Raw genomic sequence first — 20,791 nt, 5'->3', positions numbered from 1 at the left:
GAACCAACGACTGCGACATGGTTCTGGACATTGCAACCCTTTTTGTTACACAATTTTGAGGGTCCTCCTTAAAATTCTGCCCCAGTTTAATGGATTGATACTTTCGACTGCTGCTAGCGATGATTGGCTAGAATTAACTTCGGAATTTTGAGGTTCCTCCTCAAAATTCTGCCCCAGTTTCCAATTGCGGGGGGAAATAAAAGTTTTATTGAATTGTGACCGAACCCATAGGGCTGCCTACGTATCCCCTTTTAAACGGGAATCAGGTTAGGCATAGTTCAATTTACATCATATAGGAAAGCATAAAGATTACATATAGTAACGCTTGACTGCATCTGAATTGATCGGCTTTGGCCAGACTTTTCCATCCATTTCTGCAAGTATGAGGGCTCCTCCTGTCAGAGCCCAATGAACCATGTACGGACCTTTCCAGTTGGGAGAGAATTTCCCTTAGCTTCATCTTGATGCGGAAAAAGTTTCTTTAACACTAGCTTCCCTGGTGTGAACTGCCTCGGCTTGACTCTTTTGTTGAAGGCTCTGGACATTCTGTTCTGATAAAGTTGACCATGTCAAATTGCATTCATTCTTTTTTCATCGATAAGAGCCAGCTGCTTATAACGACTCTTTACCCACTCTGCATCATCGAACTCAGCTTCCTGTATGATCATTAGGGAGGGAATTTCTACCTCAGTGGGAATGACGGCCTATGGACCATAAACTAGCATATAGGGGGTTGCCCCGGTTGATGTGCGGACTGTGGTGCGATATCCCAGTAAAGCAAACGATAACTTCTCGTGCCATTATTTATGCTCCTCTATCATTTTCCTTAATATCTTCTTGATATTTTTATTGGCGGCTTCTACTGCTTCGTTCATCTAAGGTCTGTAGGCTGTGGAATTCTTATGTCTGATCTTGAAGGTTTCACACATGACTTTCATCAAGTCATTGTTGAGGTTGGATCCATTATCAGTAATGAGCTGGAATCCCGAATAGACAAACAATGCGCTCGCGAACAAAGTCTGCCACGACTTTCTTAGTCACTGCTCTGTAAGATGCTGCTTTGACCCATTTGGTGAAATAGTCGATTGCTACTAAGATAGAACTGTGCCCATTGGAGGCGGCGGGCTCGATTGGTCCAATAACATCCATTCCCCAAGCAACGAACGACCATGGTGAGCTTGTTGCAGTAAGCTAGCTTGGAGGTATCTTTATCATGTCTGCATGTATCTGACAGCGGTGGTATTTCTGGACATACTGGATGCAGTCCGTCTCCATAGTCATCCAAAAGTAACCAGCACCGAATATCTTCTTTGCAAAGATAAAACCGTTCATATGTGGACCGCAGGTCCCAACATGAATTTCCTCGAGTAGCCTGGATGCTTCTTTTGCATTGACACACATTAGCAATCCCAAATCAGGAGTCCTACTATACAAGACTCCTCCGCTGTGAAAGAAATTGTTGGATAACCTCTGAAGTGTGCGCTTCTGAGTAGGATTTGCGAGCTCCAGATATTTTCCTTTTGTCAGATATTCCTTGATATCATCAAACCAAGGTTTTCTGCCTGCTTCTTCCTCAATATGAGCACAATAAGCTAGCTGGTCATGGATCTTTACCAGAATAAGGTCAACGAAGTTCTTGTCTGGATGTTGTATCATGGATGATAGGGTAGCCAATGCATCGGCGAACTCATTCTGGATTCTGGGAACATGTTGGAAATCCTTCTTTGTGAACCTCTTTCTTAATTCCTATACATGATGCAGATACGGGAGTATCTTAGAGTTTTCATTGCCCATTCTTCTCGGACCTGATGTATAAGTAGGTTCGAATCTCCGATCACTAGCAACTCTTGATGTTCATGTCAATGGCTATTTTAAGTCCTAAGATGAAGGCTTCATACTCGGCCATATTGTTGGTGCACAGGAACCTGAGTTTGGTAGACACTGGATAATGCTGACCAGTCTCTGATACTAGGACTGCTCTTATTCCAACTCCTTTGAAATTTGCTGCTCCATCAAAAAACATTCTCCAACCATCATAGGATTCTGCAATGTCCTCTCCTATGAACAATACCTCTTCATCAGGAAAATATGTTTTCAGGGGTTTATACTCTCCATCCACGGGATTTTCAGCAAGCTGATCTGCCAATGCCTGTCCCTTGATTGCTTTATGAGTTATGCAAACAATGTCGAACTCACTTAATAGGATTTGCCACTTGGCTAGCTTGCCAGTGGGCATGGGCTTCTGGAAGATGTACTTCAAGGGATCCATCCTCGATATGAGTATGTAGTATAGGCACATAAGTAGTGCCTCAGCTTTTGAGCTACCCAAGTTAAAGCACAACAAGTGCGTTGTAACAGAGAATACTGGGCCTCGTACCGGGTGAACTTCTTACTGAGGTAATAAATGGCCTGCTCCTTCCTCCCCATTTCATCATGATGCCCCAAAACACAACCGAATGCTCCATCCAATACTGCAAGGTAGAGTAATAAGGGTCTACCTGGCTCAAGTGGAACTAAGACTGGTGGTGTTGACAGGTATTCCTTGATTCTGTCGAAAGCTCTTTGGAAATCATCAGCCCATTTGGTAGCGGTGTCCTTCTTCAGCATCTTAAAGATCAGCTCACAGATAACTGTAGATTGTGCTATGAACCGGCTGATGTAGTTAAGTCTCCCCAAGAAACTCATCACGTCCTTCTTGTACTTTGGTGATGGCAATTCTTGAATAGCTTTGACCTTTGATGGATCTAGTTCTATTCCTCGGTAACTTACAATAAACCTAAGTAGTTTTCCGACAATAACCCCAAATGCACACTTCGCGGGATTCAGTTTCAGGTTGTACCTCCGTAATCTGTTGAAGAACTTCCTCAAATCTTCCATGTGGTCAGTGGCTTTCCTGGACATGATAATAACATAATCTACGTACACCTCTATCTCCTTGTGTATCATATTGTGGAAGATGGTAGTCATGGACCTCATGTAGGTGGCCCCTGCATTCTTCAGGCCGAACAGTATCATTTTGTAACAGTACATTCCCCACGGCATAATGAAAGCCGTTTTCTCAGCATCTTCTTCATCCGTCCAGATCTGATGATACCCAGCGAAACAATCCACAAATGACTGCAATTCATGCTTGGCGCAATCGTCGATTAGGATGTGTATGTTTGGCAAGGGGAAGTCATCTTTCGGACTGGCCCGATTGAGATCCCGGTAGTCGACACATACCCTGACTTTCCCGTCCTTCTTTGGTACTGGAACAATATTGGCTAACCATGTTGGGTATTCTACTACCCTGAGAACCCTGACTTTGACTTGCTTAGTGACTTCTTCCTTGATTTTCAGACTTAGGTCAAGTTTAAACTTTCTGAGCTTTTTCTTTACCGGCGGACATGTTGGATTGGTTGGCAGTTTTTGAGCCACAATAGATGTACTCAGACCAGTCATATCATTATACGACCAAGCGAATATGTATTCATATTCCCGTAGAAATTCTGTATATTCCTTCTTTTCTGATGGCGATAAGTGGACACTGATTCTCGTTTCTTTGACGTTCTCTGCATCTCCCAGGTTAACAATCTCAGTCTCGTCCAGGTTGGACTTGGGTCTGTTCTCAAAATTATCAACTTCCTTAACAACCTCTTCGGGTATTTCATCTTCCTTTGAATCTGTGTCCGTTTGTTACGTTGCCTCGTTGCACGTCACATTCATCGGTTCATCAAGATAGGTAATAGTAATGTTGTTTAAGTAAAGTAATGAGAGAAAATAATAGTAATAATTGTTAATTCATAAGGAAAGTCAAAAAATGCTTTAATAAATTGCATAATCATTTTGAAACATTGGAGATCTTATTGCGGGAATTAAAATGCGAAAGGAAAATCATTTAGTAAAAAACAATGCATGATGCTTGTTTTAGCCTTGCTACCCTGAGGCTCGTCGGGCTCTGGTTGTCCTGATGGTCCAGTTATTGAGGCATGTCCCTCTGCTTACGGCCTGTATGGAAGGGCCTTCCTCCCTCTCCTCCTTGAGAATAACACAACAGTCCATGTCATTGTCTTTTAGGAACAAATTCCTCATCGCTGCAAGTGCTTCTTCTTCCTCTGACCCATTGATAACATCGGCCGGTTGGAAAGTCTGCTCCAAGTGTGGTATTGGCTGCTCTAGCGGGTAGTAAGGACCGCGCCATGGTGGCGACCAATAGTTGAATTCCTCCCAGGTGTACTCATATCCTAGACCGAAAGTAGTGCAATGCTTATTGAGCTTTATGGGCTTAGCGATTGCTTGGAGATTCTTGCCGAGCCCTTTGCCAGGTTCGTACCCACACCAATTCAGTATACTCTCGATCTTGTTGTCCCACCATTTGTCTTTGTCAATAGCATTCACTTGTTCGATGTGATGGTAAGTCTCTCCTCCTAGCTTCCTACTCCCCTCGATTGATGGAATGGTCTGGTGACTGTATATAGGGTTGATACCGTCGCCGTGAATGATCACTTCCTCGTGAATCCACTCAAACATCACTGCTTGATGTAGTGTTGATGCTACGGCCCTAGAAACATGGATCCATGGCCGTCCCAATAGCAAATTGTTAGATGCTGGCACGTCTATCACTTGAAAATCAACATCGAACCAAGTTGGCCCCATTTGCAAGCATAGGCTAATCTCCCCAATGGTGGACCTTTGAGAACCATCGAAATCTTTCACATTGATAGCTTCGTCCTTTATCTCATGTAGTACTTTACCAAACTTCTTGAGTGTTACCAGTGGACAAATGTTGAGGCTGGAACCCCCATCGATTAGGATCCTGGTGATGAAGTAGTCCTCGCATTGCATAGTGATGTGTAGTGCTTTGTTGTGTCCCAACCCTTCGGGTGGAAGTTTATCCTCATGAAAGTAATTTTATGACTTTCCAATACCTCTCCGACCATGTTGGCCATTTCCCCGCCAGTGATGTTGTTTGGCACGTATGCTTCACTCAACACTTTTAACAGAGCATTCTTGTGTGCCTCAGAATTTTGTAGCAAAGCAAGTATGGAAATTTGCGTCGGTGTTTTGCTCAACTGGTCAATGACCGAGTATTCCTTAGCCTGTATCTTTCTCCAAAGATCGTCTGGACCTGTCTCAATGATGGGCGGCCGATTGGAGGCCTGCTTGCTTGACTCAGCTAGATGTTCTGGGGTATAAACTCTACCCATTCTCGTCATACCCTGTGCGGCAACAGTTTCCTCGAACCTAACCTTGCCTTTCCTCCTTGCCTTGGCTATATAGTCCTATGGTATAGCCTTGGTATGGAATGGTGTCGCAACCGACATCGCCACTGGGATCAACGCGACTATCTTCACTCCTAACGGAGCATGTCCCTTGGGTGGTAAAACTGCAACTTCGAATGGTGCAGGTGCATTTGTTGGAGACACAAATTCGACCTCAATTGGTGTTGGTGTCTCAAGTGGCACAGACATATTCACCTCAGCGTCCCCAGATGGCTGAATCTGGACTATGATTAGATTAAGAGTAACTATTGGCTTCTTTGGGTCATCACCTTCTGCGATCAACCCGATAGACCTCTCGGGATCCCAGTCATCCCCTATTTCAATCATGTGAACGTCTCCACGCTTATGGTCTGGCAGAGGATTATTGCAGACATTCAGAGAAGGCTCCTTTTCCAAAATAATCTTGGTCTCAATCAAAGCCTGGATCTTGTCCTTCAAAGAACGACATTCGTCGATGGTGTGTCCCTTCATGTAGGAATGGTATGCACAGGATTTGTTTGGGTTAAACCACTGAGACGGGTTCTTAGGAGTTGCAGCAGGGATAGGGGTGACATAACCAGTGGCTTTGAGTCTAAGTACAACTGGTCAATAGGTTCAGCAATGGTTGTATATTGTTTAGGAGCTCTGCGGTCAAAACTTGGTCTAGGTCTTGGGAAGTTTTGGCGTGTATGAGGTGATTGATGGTGGGATAGTTGAGCGTTGTAGGCTTGGTAAACATGTGCGGGTTAGGAATATCTGGGTGAAGTAGGTTGGTATATGGGAGGTAGAGATGACTGATAAGTGGGTAGTGGAGTTTAGTAAAAGGGTGGGGTGCTTGGTAGTTTGGAGTAGGCTGATATGTGAGTGGAGACATTGGGTAGGTTTGGTATTTGATGGGAGATTTGGTTCTATGTGCCACCATGACGGCTCCTACATCCCTTTTCTTGGACACATCATCGGACTGTAAGGCCTTATTTGTGGCTTGCAGGGCCTCGAAGTTTGTAACCATATCGCTTTTGATGCCCTCTTCAATCCTTTCACCCAGCTTTATAATGTCAGAAAATTTGTGGGTCTCGATCATCATTAGTCATTCATAATACTGCAGGTCCTGATCCCGAACAAAGAATTTGTTTATTTGTTCCTCTTCTAAGACAGGTCTGACCTTAGCAGCTTCGGACCTCCAGCGAGTAGCATACTCGCAGAATGTTTCTGTAGGTTTCTTCTTTAGATTCCTAATGTAGAACACATCTGGCACATTCTCCATGTTGAACCTGAACCTATCCATAAAGTCAGACGCCATACCTATACAGTTTGACCATTTCTTCGGATCTTGGATAATGTACCAAGACAGAGCGTCACTTTTCAGACTTCTCATGAAAATCTTCATGCGGATTTTCTCATCTTTCCCTACTCCGACCAGCTTGTCACAATAAGTTCAAATGGACCCTTGGATCCCATGTACCATCAAACATTTCGAACTTCGGAGGTTTGTACCCCTCGGGCAGTTCGACATCGGGCTGTATGCAAAGATCTTCATAGTTCAGCCCCTCAATTCCTTTGCTTCCTTCGATGCCTTGAATTCGGCTAGTTAATTTCTTAAGTTCCTCTGCCAGGTTCTCGATGAGCGAGTCTTTATCATCAGACTTGGGTGTGCTTGAGATGTGTTGAGTGGAGTGTGTCATGGTCTCCATGTGGATGGGGGTGTTATGATGGGTGTGAAAGTGGTCATTTGTGGAGTTTTGGGGTTCCGGGATGAGCATTGGAGTATTGTTGGAAGTATGGCATGTGTTGCAGTGGTGGTGAGGAGAGGGATGGTTTTGTGGCTTTGGGATATTTTGTGGGTTCTGAGCATTTGGGAAATTAACATCCGGAGTGGTGAGGGAAAATGATAGATTTGCCAGATTCCGAACCTGATCAAGTTCTTCTTGGAATTTCAGCAGCTTTTGTTCAAGTTGGGATGCATTTTCCTTAGGAACCAGAGTACCATGACCATGAGTGACCTCTACCCATTAAGTTGAGTTCTCCTTTCTGGCGTTGTTCAAATCTTCCATTTTTCCTTTGTTCTTGTTTTTGACTGGACTAAGAGGAAGAGTGGGTGGAGGGCCCCTGGATCTCGTTGAATAAGATGATGTTGCCAGAGTGCATGAACTAACCTTTGGGGAAGGGGAATAAATTAACAAGAAGTAAAAACAAAAAGGTAACAAGTTAGCGATGATTATAAGAAAATGTTTCAATATTTAAACACATAATACAAGAATGTAAATCGTTTCCTACTTGGAAACCTCTTTGCATCCGAGGTTGGCCTAGTGACAAGTTGATTTGGAGACCTTAGAATGCTAAATGCCTCATTTTATTGATTAAAAATAGACGAATCCCAAATCAACACTAAATAACAGGAAATAAAGTCGCTAGTAGCCATTGGCCTTATTACATTTCTTAAAGTAAGAGAAACTCCTATCTATTTGGTCCTAGAAGGACCTTCCTGATAAGTAGGGATTTTAACGAGTTTCATGCTCCTTCTTGCCTATGCTTTGATTATAAATTGTTACAAAATAGTCCCAAAAGGCTCATAAGTTGTGCTTGATTGCAGGTTTGATCGACAAAGTGACAAAATGTCAAAGATCGGCTCAAAAGGAGTGAAACCTGCTCAGGTATCAAAGACAAAGTAAACTGAGGCAAACAAGCCTAGTGTGGGCCGCACAAAGTCCAATGTGGCCGCACTAGGTGATTCAGAGAGATGGCAAAACCAGGCTTCAGGCAATGCAGCCGCAGTACACATTGCGCGGTCCGCGGTGAAGGTTCCGCAGCCGCACTACCTTTTTGTGTGGTCCGCGGAAGAGAGATTTAGAGAGATAGAAAATGCCAAAGTTCAAGCCATGCGGTCCGCGGTCATGATTGTGCGGACCGCACCAGCTACCTCCGCGATCGCGGTCCATTCTACGCGGTCCACGGAGCCCAAGCTCAGAGAGCCCAGAATTGAAGTCTAAGAGCCTAGTGCAGCCGTGGTCCATTTTATGCGGTCTGCACTGACCCCGCAGGGGTATTTTTGTCCAGTTTTTCCAGTCTAGTATAAATAGAATATTTTACCATTTTTAGGTCATCAGTCAATTCTAGAACGTAGCTGCGCTCGTGAGAAGATATTGGGTAGCCATTTTTGGCATCTTAACTTAGATTCTACGATAGATTCTTTGTATTACATTAGCTTTTAAATTAATATGTCTGGTTCTTCATCTATTTCTTTATTTTCTCCTTCAAGCATGAGCAGTTAAACCCATTAGCTAGGGTTGTGGCTCAACCCTAGTATGGGTAATTGATGGGTGTTGCCATCTTTTGCTAGATTGAATATGGGTGTTTGTTATTTGTCATGTGAGATTATTGAAATCGAAATTCTAAACTTTTGTCTTCTATTCTCTCACAGATGGTGATGACACGTGCTACCGGAGATGACCAGGCACCCCCGCCCCCTGCTAGAGCCGCTCGAGGTCGGGGTCGGGGTAGAGGCTGATGACGTGCACGTGGTGCAGTCAGAGCACCCACACAAGCTGCTGCAGAGGAGCCACCAGTAGTTCTAGTTAGAGCACAGGCACCTAATACGCCTACTACTACTACTCCAGCTCTTTAGGAGACCCTTGCCCTGTTCATGAGCATGTACATCACTCTAGCTCAGGCATGGTTGATTCCCCTTGTTGTAGCCACATCTCAGGCGGGGGGAGGAGCACAAACTCCCGCCGCCCGCACTTTAGAGCAGCGGGATCAGGTTGATTAGATCCCAGAGGTTATACCGGTACCGCGTGTAGCCCCAATTTATCCCGAGGGTAAGGCAGCAGCTTCAGAGGAGGAGCAGCGGAGGCTCGAGAGGTACAAGAATTACGACCCTCCTACATTTAGTGGTCTAGCATCAGAGGTTGCTCAGGGATTTCTGGAGGAGTACTACAACCGTATCCTCCACACTATGGGCATAGCAGAGTCGAGTGGGGTTTCTTTCACTACCTTCCAACTTCGAGGAGCAACATATTAGTGGTGGCATACTTTTGAGTTAGATAGTCCGGCTGAGTCAGTTTCCCTTACATGGACTCAACTCTCAGATATGTTTTTGAGGGAGTATGTCCCTCAGAGCCTCAGGGATGCATGGCGCGCGGAGTTTGAGCAGTTGCACCAGGCTACTATGACTATTTCAGAGTATGTCGTCTATTTTAGTGACTTGGCTAGGCATGCACCAGCCTTGATTTCTACAGTTCAAGAGAGGGTTTGGCGATTTATTGAGGGTCTCATTCCCAACATCAGGTCTAGCATGGCCTTGGAGTTAGAGATGGATATCGCGTATCAGCAGGTGGTTAGTATTGCTAGGAGAGTAGGGTATGCTTGCTCGGGATAGGGAGGAGAGAGAGGCCAAGAGGTCTCGAGATACGGACCATTATTCTGATGCCCGTGCCCTAGCTGCAGTTCGTCATGGTAGGGGTTATGTGAGTCACCCCGTTCATTCAATTCTTCTAGCAGCCAGTGGTATTCTAGCTCCTCCTAGACCTTAGGAGCCTTATTATGACCCTCTAGTATCTAGTGTGCATATGAAGAGGCAACTTGTTGAGGAACATATTTAAATGTTTTAGCCATTATTATTTGAAGAAGTTTAAAAACTCAAGAGAAGATTTTGAAAGATGAAGAGTTGAGTATAATGATTTCAGGAAAATCTGGGTAAAAACCTGGATATTATAGTAAATTCTTAAGAATAAGGGAGAAGATATGAAAGTTTGAAAAAGGCTGATGATAGCTTGGGAGTTCGAGAGTAGAAGCTTGGTCGAAATGTGAAAAAAGAACAAGGGGTGAAACCTTATATAGAAAAAAGTTCGCGACGCTTCACATTTAGGGGTAACCAACCAATGGTTAACACCTGTTCAAATTAAGAATGACACGACTCACGGGACATTTCGGCTTCTTCGTCGTTTTGTATTATAGCATATGAAAGAAGGAATCGGGAAACATATGTCATTTCTCATCATTTCAGCAAACCTACCCTATGAGAAACGAGGGGACTATTTGTATACGGGTAATATCAGAGGTTTTTATAACCTAATTTCTCGCTGGGTGAACGAAGAGAGGTCATAATGGCACGTAGTCGAGATCGAAGTCGGGAGCCTCCCGTATCAAAGCGCGAACAAAACACCTGCCCCCTGAGACATTAAGGTCATTCCCCCAGAGCCATCGAGATCATGTCCCCAGACCTGATTCGAATAACGAGACCTCGAAAAACATTGCCAAATGGATGCACACGATTAACAAAGGGTCGTGATATCTATTCCTAACCGGATGTCATGGTGTGAATATCGTCCCGTATCAGCGGTAGATCAGTGATTAGAGAGAAGAAATTTTTTTACCTTTTTTAGACTTGTACCTAGGGTAAAACTCCCCTTATATAAAAGGGAAGTTGACTATTCATTAGATACATTGTAACATGCATACCAAGACAATATACATCTATTTTTTTTTGGTTATTGAAAATTTTGTTGTGGTTCATAAGTTCTTCATAAGCACTGGTCCGGAACCGAAGGCAGGCTTCTTGTTAAGCCTTTAACCGAGGCCGAGTTCAGTATTTTCATTTGTTTGGTTATCTATTCTATCTTTTAATTGCTTATCTAACTTCATTAATCATTTGTAACGAATTAATCTACGTATCCTTAAAACTGAGTATAAATTCAATTATTATCTATTTTTAAAGGTAAACAATACCCTCAATTATTTCAAATTTTAGGTATTTAAGTTGCTAATGATACGATAAGTTACTTTCACGGCTATATACATTTACTTGTTACCTATTGAGTAATTTATCTCCAAACATGCGTTTATAAGTTATGTATGATACATGGAGGAGAATGTTTGTGTTGTTATATTGTAATAGTTGGTTGTTGGAGATCATGAAATTCCGAACGAGTGAAGAATATTATTATGTTGTTTAAACAGGTTGAATACCATTGAATTGCTCCAGTTACAGAGTAAGCTCTGCCAAAACACTTAGAAAATTTGAGAGTTAGCAAAATTTTTGAGTTTTAGAAGTAAAATAAGAATTAGGAAAGTCTAACCTTCTCTCAGTTCAAGGAGCGACAAGATTCAACATTCAAGGACGAATGTCATACGAGGGGAAAAGAATATAAAGCCTCAACTATTTTAATGATCCCTTAAGCCTTGAGTTAACACTCATACTATGAAATTTTATGGTAAGATTTATTTCAAAGACTTAAGTGAAAAAAGTACTTACATAGATATTAAAAGATGAATCAATAATAAGTTATGTAAGTACAATATTCAAAAAGATGGGAGAAAAGTGTTAGAGGCCAAATATAGAAAATAACTCACTTTTGCTCCAAAACGCAATCGCCGGGTGAATTAGGTCAAGTATAGAAAAATAGCTCAATTTTTATACAATATTCTACTGCCACGCGGTGATCTGTAGGTATAAATTTCAGATTTTGAAAAAGACAGGTTTTGAACATTAGGTCTTCTCTGGCATAGCAAGCACAAAGTTGGGCAAACTCTCACACTCAAAGGTGTGTAATTCATGAGAAAATATATAGATTTTCAATATTTACTCAAGATCCTAATATTAAACAACTTGACAAATTCCTAGATTTCAAGAAACATCTTCAAGAACTCATGAAAGGGAAAACCTAGGGTTTGTGGGAACTTCTCTCAAGGAAAACTCTACTACTCCCTAGCATTAAGTTAGAATTTTTGACCGTAATAAATATTATAAAATATAAAAATTGATGAAGTTAAATGCAAAAATTAACTTTAGGCTCTAGATGGCTAACTGAGAATTTGATGGAGGAATTGGGTTTTGGTTAACGATTTTAACCCCTTAAATTTGTACATCTCAAAGAGTTGGCTACACAAGGTTGTTGAGAGAAGATTTGGATAGGTGATTTTAGGTGAGTTGAGTTATTTCCTCCAAGTCAAGGGCTTGATAAGAAAATACTAATAAGAAATTTTGCTTGATAAGAAAGTGAATGAATGTTTTTAAGTTTAAATAATTTGATTATTTGCTTGAAAACCCTTGACTGTATAAATACAATGAATATATTACGAGTTCATGATTAAGATTATCTTACAGAAATTGAATTATCTTGCATGATAATTCAGCTAGCTTAGAATATCAGAAGCAATTAAAATTCTTGCTTGATTTAATTACATGTATATTTTATAATGATTGCATTTACTCAGATCCAACTCAGAATAAATATATATATATATATATATATATATATATATATATATATATATATATATATTATTGAATACATTTTACAAGAAGTAACCACTCTCCCTAAGCGTGAGAGCCACGGTGGACAGGGTTAACTATCTCATACTTATACTCTACGTTTATAGATTTATGTATTTGGGAGAAGTGGTCAACCTCCCTAGTATAAAAGTTATCAGGGCCCAGGAATGGGCTAGCCATCCTCATACTTGCAGGTGCCATTATTTATTTAGACTTACATGTTTAGGAGAAGTAGCCAATCTCCCCAAGTATAAAAGCCACAAGGGTTAGAGAATGGGTTAGTTTATCCTCACACCCGCAGGTGCCATCGTTTGTCACATGTGTTTTGCAAAATAATTAAATTCAAATATACTCAATCATTAGATTTTAACTTAAATTTTATGTTTCAGTTTAGCTTGCAAATTTCTATATATATTAATTTAATAAATTATTTATATTATGTTATTGCATGTTATTATTAGTGTTTAGCCCCAAAAATTCTTATTCCCGACTTATGGGTGGTCAACCGGACTTGCTGGGTATTATTAGAAGTACTTAGTTCGGTTGAATTTACCATGCAATGAGTTTCGCAGTTAACAAGGTATGTGGCTAAAGGAACATTTCCTAGACTTAGTGTGGAGGCTTCATTGATTCATTCCAGCGCTAGCAGATCTCTTCTTAAGCTTTTATTTATTTTAGATATTATCCCCATGGGAATACCCCAAAGTTACATGTGGGTTGGTGTGCTAGATTGTTTGAAATTAAACTCTTATTTGGTTTGTTTTTCAGAATTTAATAAAGACTTTATTGTTATTTTTTGTTATTGAGATTATTTCAAACCTTCAATTCGCTAGAATATGGTTCACTCAATGGTATTAAGGTTTAGGTGCCAGTCATGTCCTGCCCAGTTTCGGGATATGGCAAAAATACTAATTTGGCCATGACATTTTATGTTTCAAGTGAAATATTTGAAACAGTGGTTTAAAAGTGTCCTGCCCAGTTTCGGGACATGGCAAAATACTAATTTGGCCATGCCATTTTATGTTTCAAGTGAAATATTTGAAACAGTGGTTTAAAAGTGAATTTTAGTATAATTTTTTAAGCAAAACGGCATAATGGCTATTTAAACTTGCACCCCTATGTCATCTCTATAGCTAAACTTTTGATTTGTTTATATTTAATTAACATCTCTACTTGACGAGATGATACTCCTATATCTATAAACCCATGAGTTTCACAGCCTTTTGTTTAATTATAGGAAAAAGAATTTGAAAGAAGTCGAGTCTAACCATTGTCGCGCGTCCCTCCAACTCCATGTTAGTTGGAGCTGTTGGGGGAGTGGGGAAGACAGAAGACCAAATTTGACTACTCATAATTATCTAATTAAACAAAATTGGCATATGGGTTGCTACTAATCATTATTCAACTCTTAACTATAACCCACGTTTGTCCCTTCCTTGTTAAGTTTATTAATCCATATTTTTCTCTTCACACGTGGAAATGCAAAATACTATGCTAACCAGTAGCGTTGTTATGACTATTTACGCGCCACCGTCCATGGTTGGCGTACTAGTTTTTTCAAAAATTCAATGCTGCAATAAAATAATAAAGTTACTCATAATCGTTGCTTGTTTAGTATGTGCTCTTATACTATGTTTTTTAATTGTCAGAGCTCGCCAAGGAACTCCAGGAGGTCATTATAGTAGTCCCAGTCTATGTCGTAAAACACATCGTGGGAATATACTAAGTTTTTCCTCAATTATAAATAGCCGGCTACAAATCTCATCACTGCAAGAAGTCCAAAAATCCAAACCTTTGGAGAAGAAGACCATTCAGCAGAATACTCCAACTTAGCATCCAAATCAAAATTAATATGGAACATAAAGGATTAAGCACCAACCTGAGGAGAATCCTCCTGCTTATTAACTGTCTTATACTCGCTGTTGGTATCTGTGGTGGCCCTCTAATGATGCGTCTATATTATGTCGAAGGAGGTTCAAGAGTATGGTTCAGTAGTTGGTTACAAACTGCTGGATGGCCACTCACTCTTATACCTCTTGCCATCCTATACTGTTATCGTCGAAAAACCCAAGACTCTAATACCAAGCTTTACTTTATAACACCCCGAATTTTCATTGCATCGTTCATCATTGGCGTTGTAACTGGTCTTGATGATTTTCTTTATTCGTGGGGCGGGTCAAAACTCCCTGTGTCAACCTCTTCACTTCTTCTTGCTGCCCAACTTGCCTTCACGGCAGTAGGTGCTTTCTTCATAGTAAAGTTAAAGTTCACACCCTACTCCATCAATGCAGTAATTTTGTTGACAGTTGGTGCTGTTTTATTGGGTATTCGATCTAATGGTGATCGACCAGAAGGTGTGACAAGTAAAGCCTATATTCTTGGTTTTATGATGACACTATTGGCGGCAGCTTTGTATGGAGTCATTTTGCCTTGTATTGAGTTGATTTACTTGAAGGCAAAACAAGTTATTACTGCTACGTTGGTGTTGGAGATTCAGATGATCATGTGTCTTGCTGCTACTACTTTTTGCACCATGGGAATGATTGTAAATAACGATTTTCAGGTACTTTTTTCTTCCCTTGTAACTCATTGCTACACATGCATCTTACTCTCCATTGCGTTTTTGTTATACCATTCGTTTGTGTGTTTAACTTCTAGGCAACATTAATTTAAAATCTTTTAAACTGTCAAGTCATTTTAAAAAATAATTATTGTTGAATTTTATCATACATTAGTTTGATAACCTCATATAAAGAACTTTATAGTGTTACGGTAAATAATTCAAAACTCTTTTTGTATTGGTCCATTTCAAATAAAAGACATATTTATGCATTTAAAAGTATGTAACTTTAAACTTTTCGGTTTGGCCTAAATAAAAAGTTTTTTATAACCATACAACGTTATGCAAGTTTAAAATTATAAGTTTGAAAAGTTTTAAAGAAGCACAAATATTCTATTACACGTTTAAGACCCTAGTTTCATCGATTTATTTTTTTCTCTGATGGTAATTAATACCTAACGAGAGAAATATGTAATGATAATTTTATCAACTTCTCTTTAGGTGATGTATTGGCGTTTACCAACGATCATTAATCCAGATTTCTTATATTCGTTGGAAACTTCTTTTGTTTTTTTTGTTTTTTCTTCTGTCTTCGTTTATTTCTTCTTATTTCAATTCCCTTAAGTTTTCTTTTTATTTTAATGACAAGAGAAAGAACAAAAGCTTGTGATGAGTTGTGAGTTTGACTTTAGCAGTGGGACATTAAAGAAGAAACCAGCTCGAAACGCTAAATTATTCATATTCCATAGACTCTTTTGTTACATTTTTAAAATTTGACATACATCAATATCATGGGTTTGAGTTGACTGAGACATTTTTATATGACGCGTTAAATTAATTTTGGATATACCAAAAATGTATGAAAACTAGCTACTACTGGATTCAATTTTGTTTTAGCTATGGGCAATCTCTTTAAAGAGCAAGGATTAACATATTGATCAAATTTGCAGGCAATATCGAGGGAGGCAAAACAATTTAACCTCGGAGAAGCTAGATATTATACAGTGATAGTATGGACTGCCATTATTTGGCAATGCTTCTTTGTGGGTGTTATTGGAGTCATTTACTGCTCTTCTTCTTTGATGTCTGGGGTTATGATCGCAGTTTTACTTCCTGTTACTGAGGTATTAGCTGTAATTTTTTATAGGGAAAATTTTTCAGGTGAAAAAGGCCTTGCTCTTTTTCTTTCTCTTTGGGGTTTCGTCTCATATTTCTACGGAGAGTTCAGACAAACAAAGAAGCAGAAGAATAAAAGTCCAGAAAACGAAACGACAACAATGCATACTGAGTGTGTTTGATTTATTGAGTCTGCTTGATTTACTATAATGACAATACACATACAAAAATTTTATTTTTTTGTAGAAATAATATATGTCGTTTCCCTTTCATTGCTACTTTCATTATGTTTGTGAAAGGGTCTTTTTCTTTGAAATTTCAAATGTTCCTCTTAAATTTATAATACAACAGTTGAAAGATTTGCCGTTGCCAATAATTACTCATTTTTCATGACTAATTCAATGTTACAATTTATTAACACCATATTAAATACTAACTAAAGAACAAGAGTTTCATGGATATTGCTTAACTAATATTTTCGAAGGTACTGGACTGTAAGTTATCAACATTCATCTAGGAGTTGTGAAAAATAAGAACTAAGAGTTGTAAATTATGAACAAAATCTTAAGAATTTCTTTTTTCTTTGAAGTAAAGCCGAACGTCCTGACTTTCAAATTATATCAGTATGTTTCCGTTTGAAAAAAGGCTTTTCTAATTTTTAAAAAGTTCAGCTAAACAAGTTACAAATGGACAAGACAGCTAACTAGATCATGACACCCTAAACCAAAAATAATTGTACTTTAAATTTGGGCCTAATTCCTAAAAGACAAAATTGCACGTGGCGCTCTTTTAACCTATATCTATATTTTTAAAATTTATTAATCTATACCCTACGTTTTACAACTTCAGGCATCTCCTTCTTCCTGCAACCTGTGCGCTCCTTTCTTCCTCCTTTCTTTTCTACTCTTTATTCTACTCTTAATTTGTAGTATATTTTACTGTCGATTTGCTCATAATGACTGTCATATCTGTTGCAACAGCGTTTTAGAACTTTTCTTCATCTATTTATAATTCACTGTCCGTATTTATTATATTTGCAATGAATTTAGAATGATGCAGGAATGTAATATCAAACAGCAAGCTGATTGCGGCTTTATTGATGCAAGTTGAACTATTATGCTGAAGCTTTGAAATTTCAGCTAGTACGACTGTAGGACAAAAATTTTAGCTTATTTAGTGCTGAAGTTTTTTACAAATGAACTAAATAACTTCAGCATTTTCTGCTGAAGTTTTTGAAAAAGCTTTATGACAAAACTAATGAATTCAGGACAAAACTTCAGCTTATTTAGTGCTGAAGTTTTTACAAATGAACTAAATAACTTCAGCATCTTCTGCTGAAGTTTTTGAAAAAGCTTTATGACAAAACTAATGAATCCAGTACAAAATTTCAGCTTATTTATTGCTGAAGTTTTTACAAATGAACTAAATAACTTCAGCATCTTCTGCTGAAATTTTTTAAAAAGCTTTATAACAAAACTAATGAATCTAGTACAAAACTTTAGCTTATTTTAGTGCTGAAGTTTTTACAAAATAAACTAAATAACTTCAGCATCTTTTGCTGAAGTTTTTGAAAACTAATGAATCCAGTTCAAAACTTTAGCTTATTTAGTATAGAAGTTTTTACAAATGAACTAAATAACTTCAGCATCTTCTGTTGAAGTTTTTGAAAAAGCTTTACGACAAAACTATTGAATCCAGGACAAAACTTCAAGTAAAACATGCTGAAGTTCAGCAAATAGAGAACAAAACTTCAGCTAGTAGAATGCTTAAGTTCAGCAATTACAAACAACTTCAGGCCCGTCTAATAGAATGCTGAGGTTTGCATGATTGTCTTTGCTACTTTAGGCCAGTATGCATGAAGTTTACGCGAAAAGTGAGTACGCTTGTAATTTTATTGCAAAGTGGACACAAGTTAAAACGTGAACCAAAAAGTGGATATAGATGCGAATCTCCCCAAAACAAAGTCATAATTTTTACATTAAACTTCTTTTTTTCCCCTTCCTATAGCCCCTCACTTGGTGGTTTGTTATAAAAATGAACTATTCATTTAAACAAGTGGAATACGTATCTATTCATTCATGTTGAAAGGAGAAATATATTCCAGTGAGTGAGAACGTTTTTCCAATAAGAAATATATTCCAGTGAAGTGAGAAAGGTTTTTCAATATCTCTTCCATCTTAGTTGGCCCCATTAATATGCGTTTTCATAAGTTTCTTATTATCGGGTCAATGTTCCGGAATTTCATATTAGAAAAGCCTTCAATTGTTGAGAATCTTGGGATATGAGTGATGAGTTTTTCTTGCATAAAAATTTCATAGATGACATGGCAATTCACGTCTATAAAGACTAATTATATAAAAAGGTGAGGAAAACACGATCACCAAACTAGAGAAAAGATTGCTTATAGTACAATGACCCAACGTGAATTTTAGCGGACTCTAAGAATGTTCAAGGAACTAAGACATATGTTTCTGTTCATAAATCAAACAGAAATATTACCCCAAATGCAATTGTTTAACGACCCGGCCGATCGGTCTATGTATTGTTGCTATGTTCCCCAATTTATTTCTTTTCTATGTTCATTTATGGTTTTGTGACTTCCCGGGGTGGTTAGTTTGGTTTTGGAAAGGTTTCGAAGTGAATTCGGTCACTTAGTCTCAAGGTTGGAGGCTTAAGTTGAAAGAGTTGATCGGAGTTTGACTTTTGTGCAAACAACTCCGGAATAGAATATTGATGGTTCTGATAGCTTTGTATGGTAATTTTCGACTAGGGTGTATGTCCGGATGTTGATTTGGAGGTTCGTTGGTTAATTTAATGTTTTTTGGCGAAAGTTGGAAAGTTAAATTTTTAGAAGGTTGAGAGGTTTGACCGAAAATTGACTTTATTGATATCGGGTTTGGATTTTGGTTTCGGAAATTCGAATAGATCCGTTATGTTATTTGGGACTTGTGGAATAAATTTGGGGTCATTCGGCGTGAGTTTGATATGATTCGGCATTAATATTAGAATTTAGAAGGTCATTAGTTTTAGTAGACTTGAATTGAGGTGCAATTCATGGTTTTGATATTGTTTGATGTGACTTGAGGCTTTGAGTAAGTTCGTTCTATATTTTAGAACTTGTTGGTATATTTGGATGGGGTCCCGTGAGCCTCGAGGGTGTTTCTGATGGTTAACGAATCATTTTGGACTTCGTGTTATTGGTGAAGCCTGGGAGTTCTGGTGCAATCACACCTGCGAGAGATTTGCCGCATAGGCGGCCATGTCATCGCATGTGCGGGTTTGGATGGGGTTGGGGAAGGTTGCAGGTGCGAAGGTTCGACCCATCTGCGAACTCGCAGATGCGGATAAGGGGACACAAGAGGAGGAAGGCTGGAGCTAGGACCGCAGATGCTGAACTAATCCGTAGGTGCGGACGCGCAGAAGCGGTTGGTCGGACCGCAAAAGCAGTTGGTCGGAACTTAAGTGAAGTGCGCGGGTGCGCAATTTGGGCTGTAGAAGCGGTCCCACAGAAGCAGAAATTCGGAGCGCATGTGCAAGTTCACTGGCAGGTTCTTAATCGAATGGTTTGAGTGTTTTCTCATTTTGGGAGATTTGGAACTCGGGTAAGGGCAATGTTTGAGAAGGTTTTTGCTACAATTGAAGAGGTAAGTGAAGTTTAACCATTTTTTATATTAGTATTGATTATCCTTTGATTATTACACCTAAGTTTTATGAATCTAAGGTGGGATTTGGGGATTTGAGGGTCAATTTGTGGGTAGAATTGAATGAAATTAGTTTGCTTGGACCCATAATTGAACGAGTGTTCAAAATGTGTTAATTTTGTCAAGTTTTGGACTGTGGGCCCAAGGTTGACTTTTCATATTTGATTAAAGACTTTATCTTTATCATTTGAAATTATTTTCCTGTGGCTATTATTGATGGTATTAAGTTATTTTGGCTAGATTCGAGCCATCCGGAGATTGATACGCGCGGGGAGGGCTTGTTAGAGGAGTGATTTGGCTTGCTTGAGGTAAGTATCTTATCTAAACTTGGTTGAGACACTAGCTGCCTGAATTATTTATGATAGCTACATGATATAGGTGCACATATATGTGGGTTTGAGCGCATGTGCGAGTACATGGTATTTATCCATATTCGGAGTAGTACTTAGGCTATGATATGCCTAAAATTGACTGTTAAGCTTTAAGCTATAATGTTTCTCATATTTGTAACCTTGTTGTAAACTATTTGAGCCATGAGGTTACATAGAGGCTAATTCCCCAAATGAACATGATAATTTCTATTTCTGTGATAAAATTATTTATTTGAGCTATGATAGCACATTTTGCAGATGCCTACACTTTAGCATGTCATTTATATCTGTCCAGGAGCATGATATATGTTATTCATTCATCATATATATGTATTCTTGTATATTACTTGTGTGTGATATGACTTGGACCGAGCGAAATGTGTTGTTATGTATGTGACCACGACGGATGAATTGTACTATTATGCCTGTGACCATGCCAGGCAGATTATGCTATTGAGCCTGTGACCACGCCAGATTGGTATCACGTTGAATTGGACGTGCCTGCGTGTCCCCCTAGGGTCACCCTCTCATGT

At 39.3% G+C, this 20,791-nt stretch overlaps 2 protein-coding genes across 2 annotated transcripts; one reads left to right on the top strand and one right to left on the bottom strand.

The window, feature by feature from the left end:
* Positions 1–1,191: 1,191 nt before the first annotated feature.
* On the bottom strand, positions 1,192–6,540 carry LOC138868654 (uncharacterized). Its single transcript, XM_070146219.1, has 7 exons — positions 6,341–6,540; positions 5,554–5,832; positions 4,035–4,771; positions 3,359–3,662; positions 2,499–2,893; positions 2,109–2,163; positions 1,192–1,699 (listed from the first exon to the last, which is right to left on the bottom strand). The coding sequence occupies exons 1-7, from the start codon at positions 6,538–6,540 to the stop codon at positions 1,192–1,194; spliced, it is 2,478 nt and encodes an 825-aa protein (XP_070002320.1).
* A 7,724-nt stretch (positions 6,541–14,264) lies between these two features.
* On the top strand, positions 14,265–16,545 carry LOC104237206 (purine permease 1-like). Its single transcript, XM_070174051.1, has 2 exons — positions 14,265–15,073; positions 16,021–16,545. The coding sequence occupies exons 1-2, from the start codon at positions 14,363–14,365 to the stop codon at positions 16,366–16,368; spliced, it is 1,059 nt and encodes a 352-aa protein (XP_070030152.1). The 5' UTR covers positions 14,265–14,362; the 3' UTR covers positions 16,369–16,545.
* Positions 16,546–20,791: the final 4,246 nt, after the last annotated feature.

Source organism: Nicotiana sylvestris, chromosome 5 (assembly GCF_000393655.2).
Source record: "Nicotiana sylvestris chromosome 5, ASM39365v2, whole genome shotgun sequence".
Taxonomy (NCBI): Eukaryota; Viridiplantae; Streptophyta; class Magnoliopsida; order Solanales; family Solanaceae; genus Nicotiana; species Nicotiana sylvestris.
This window is presented reverse-complemented; position numbering and strand designations above follow the sequence as displayed.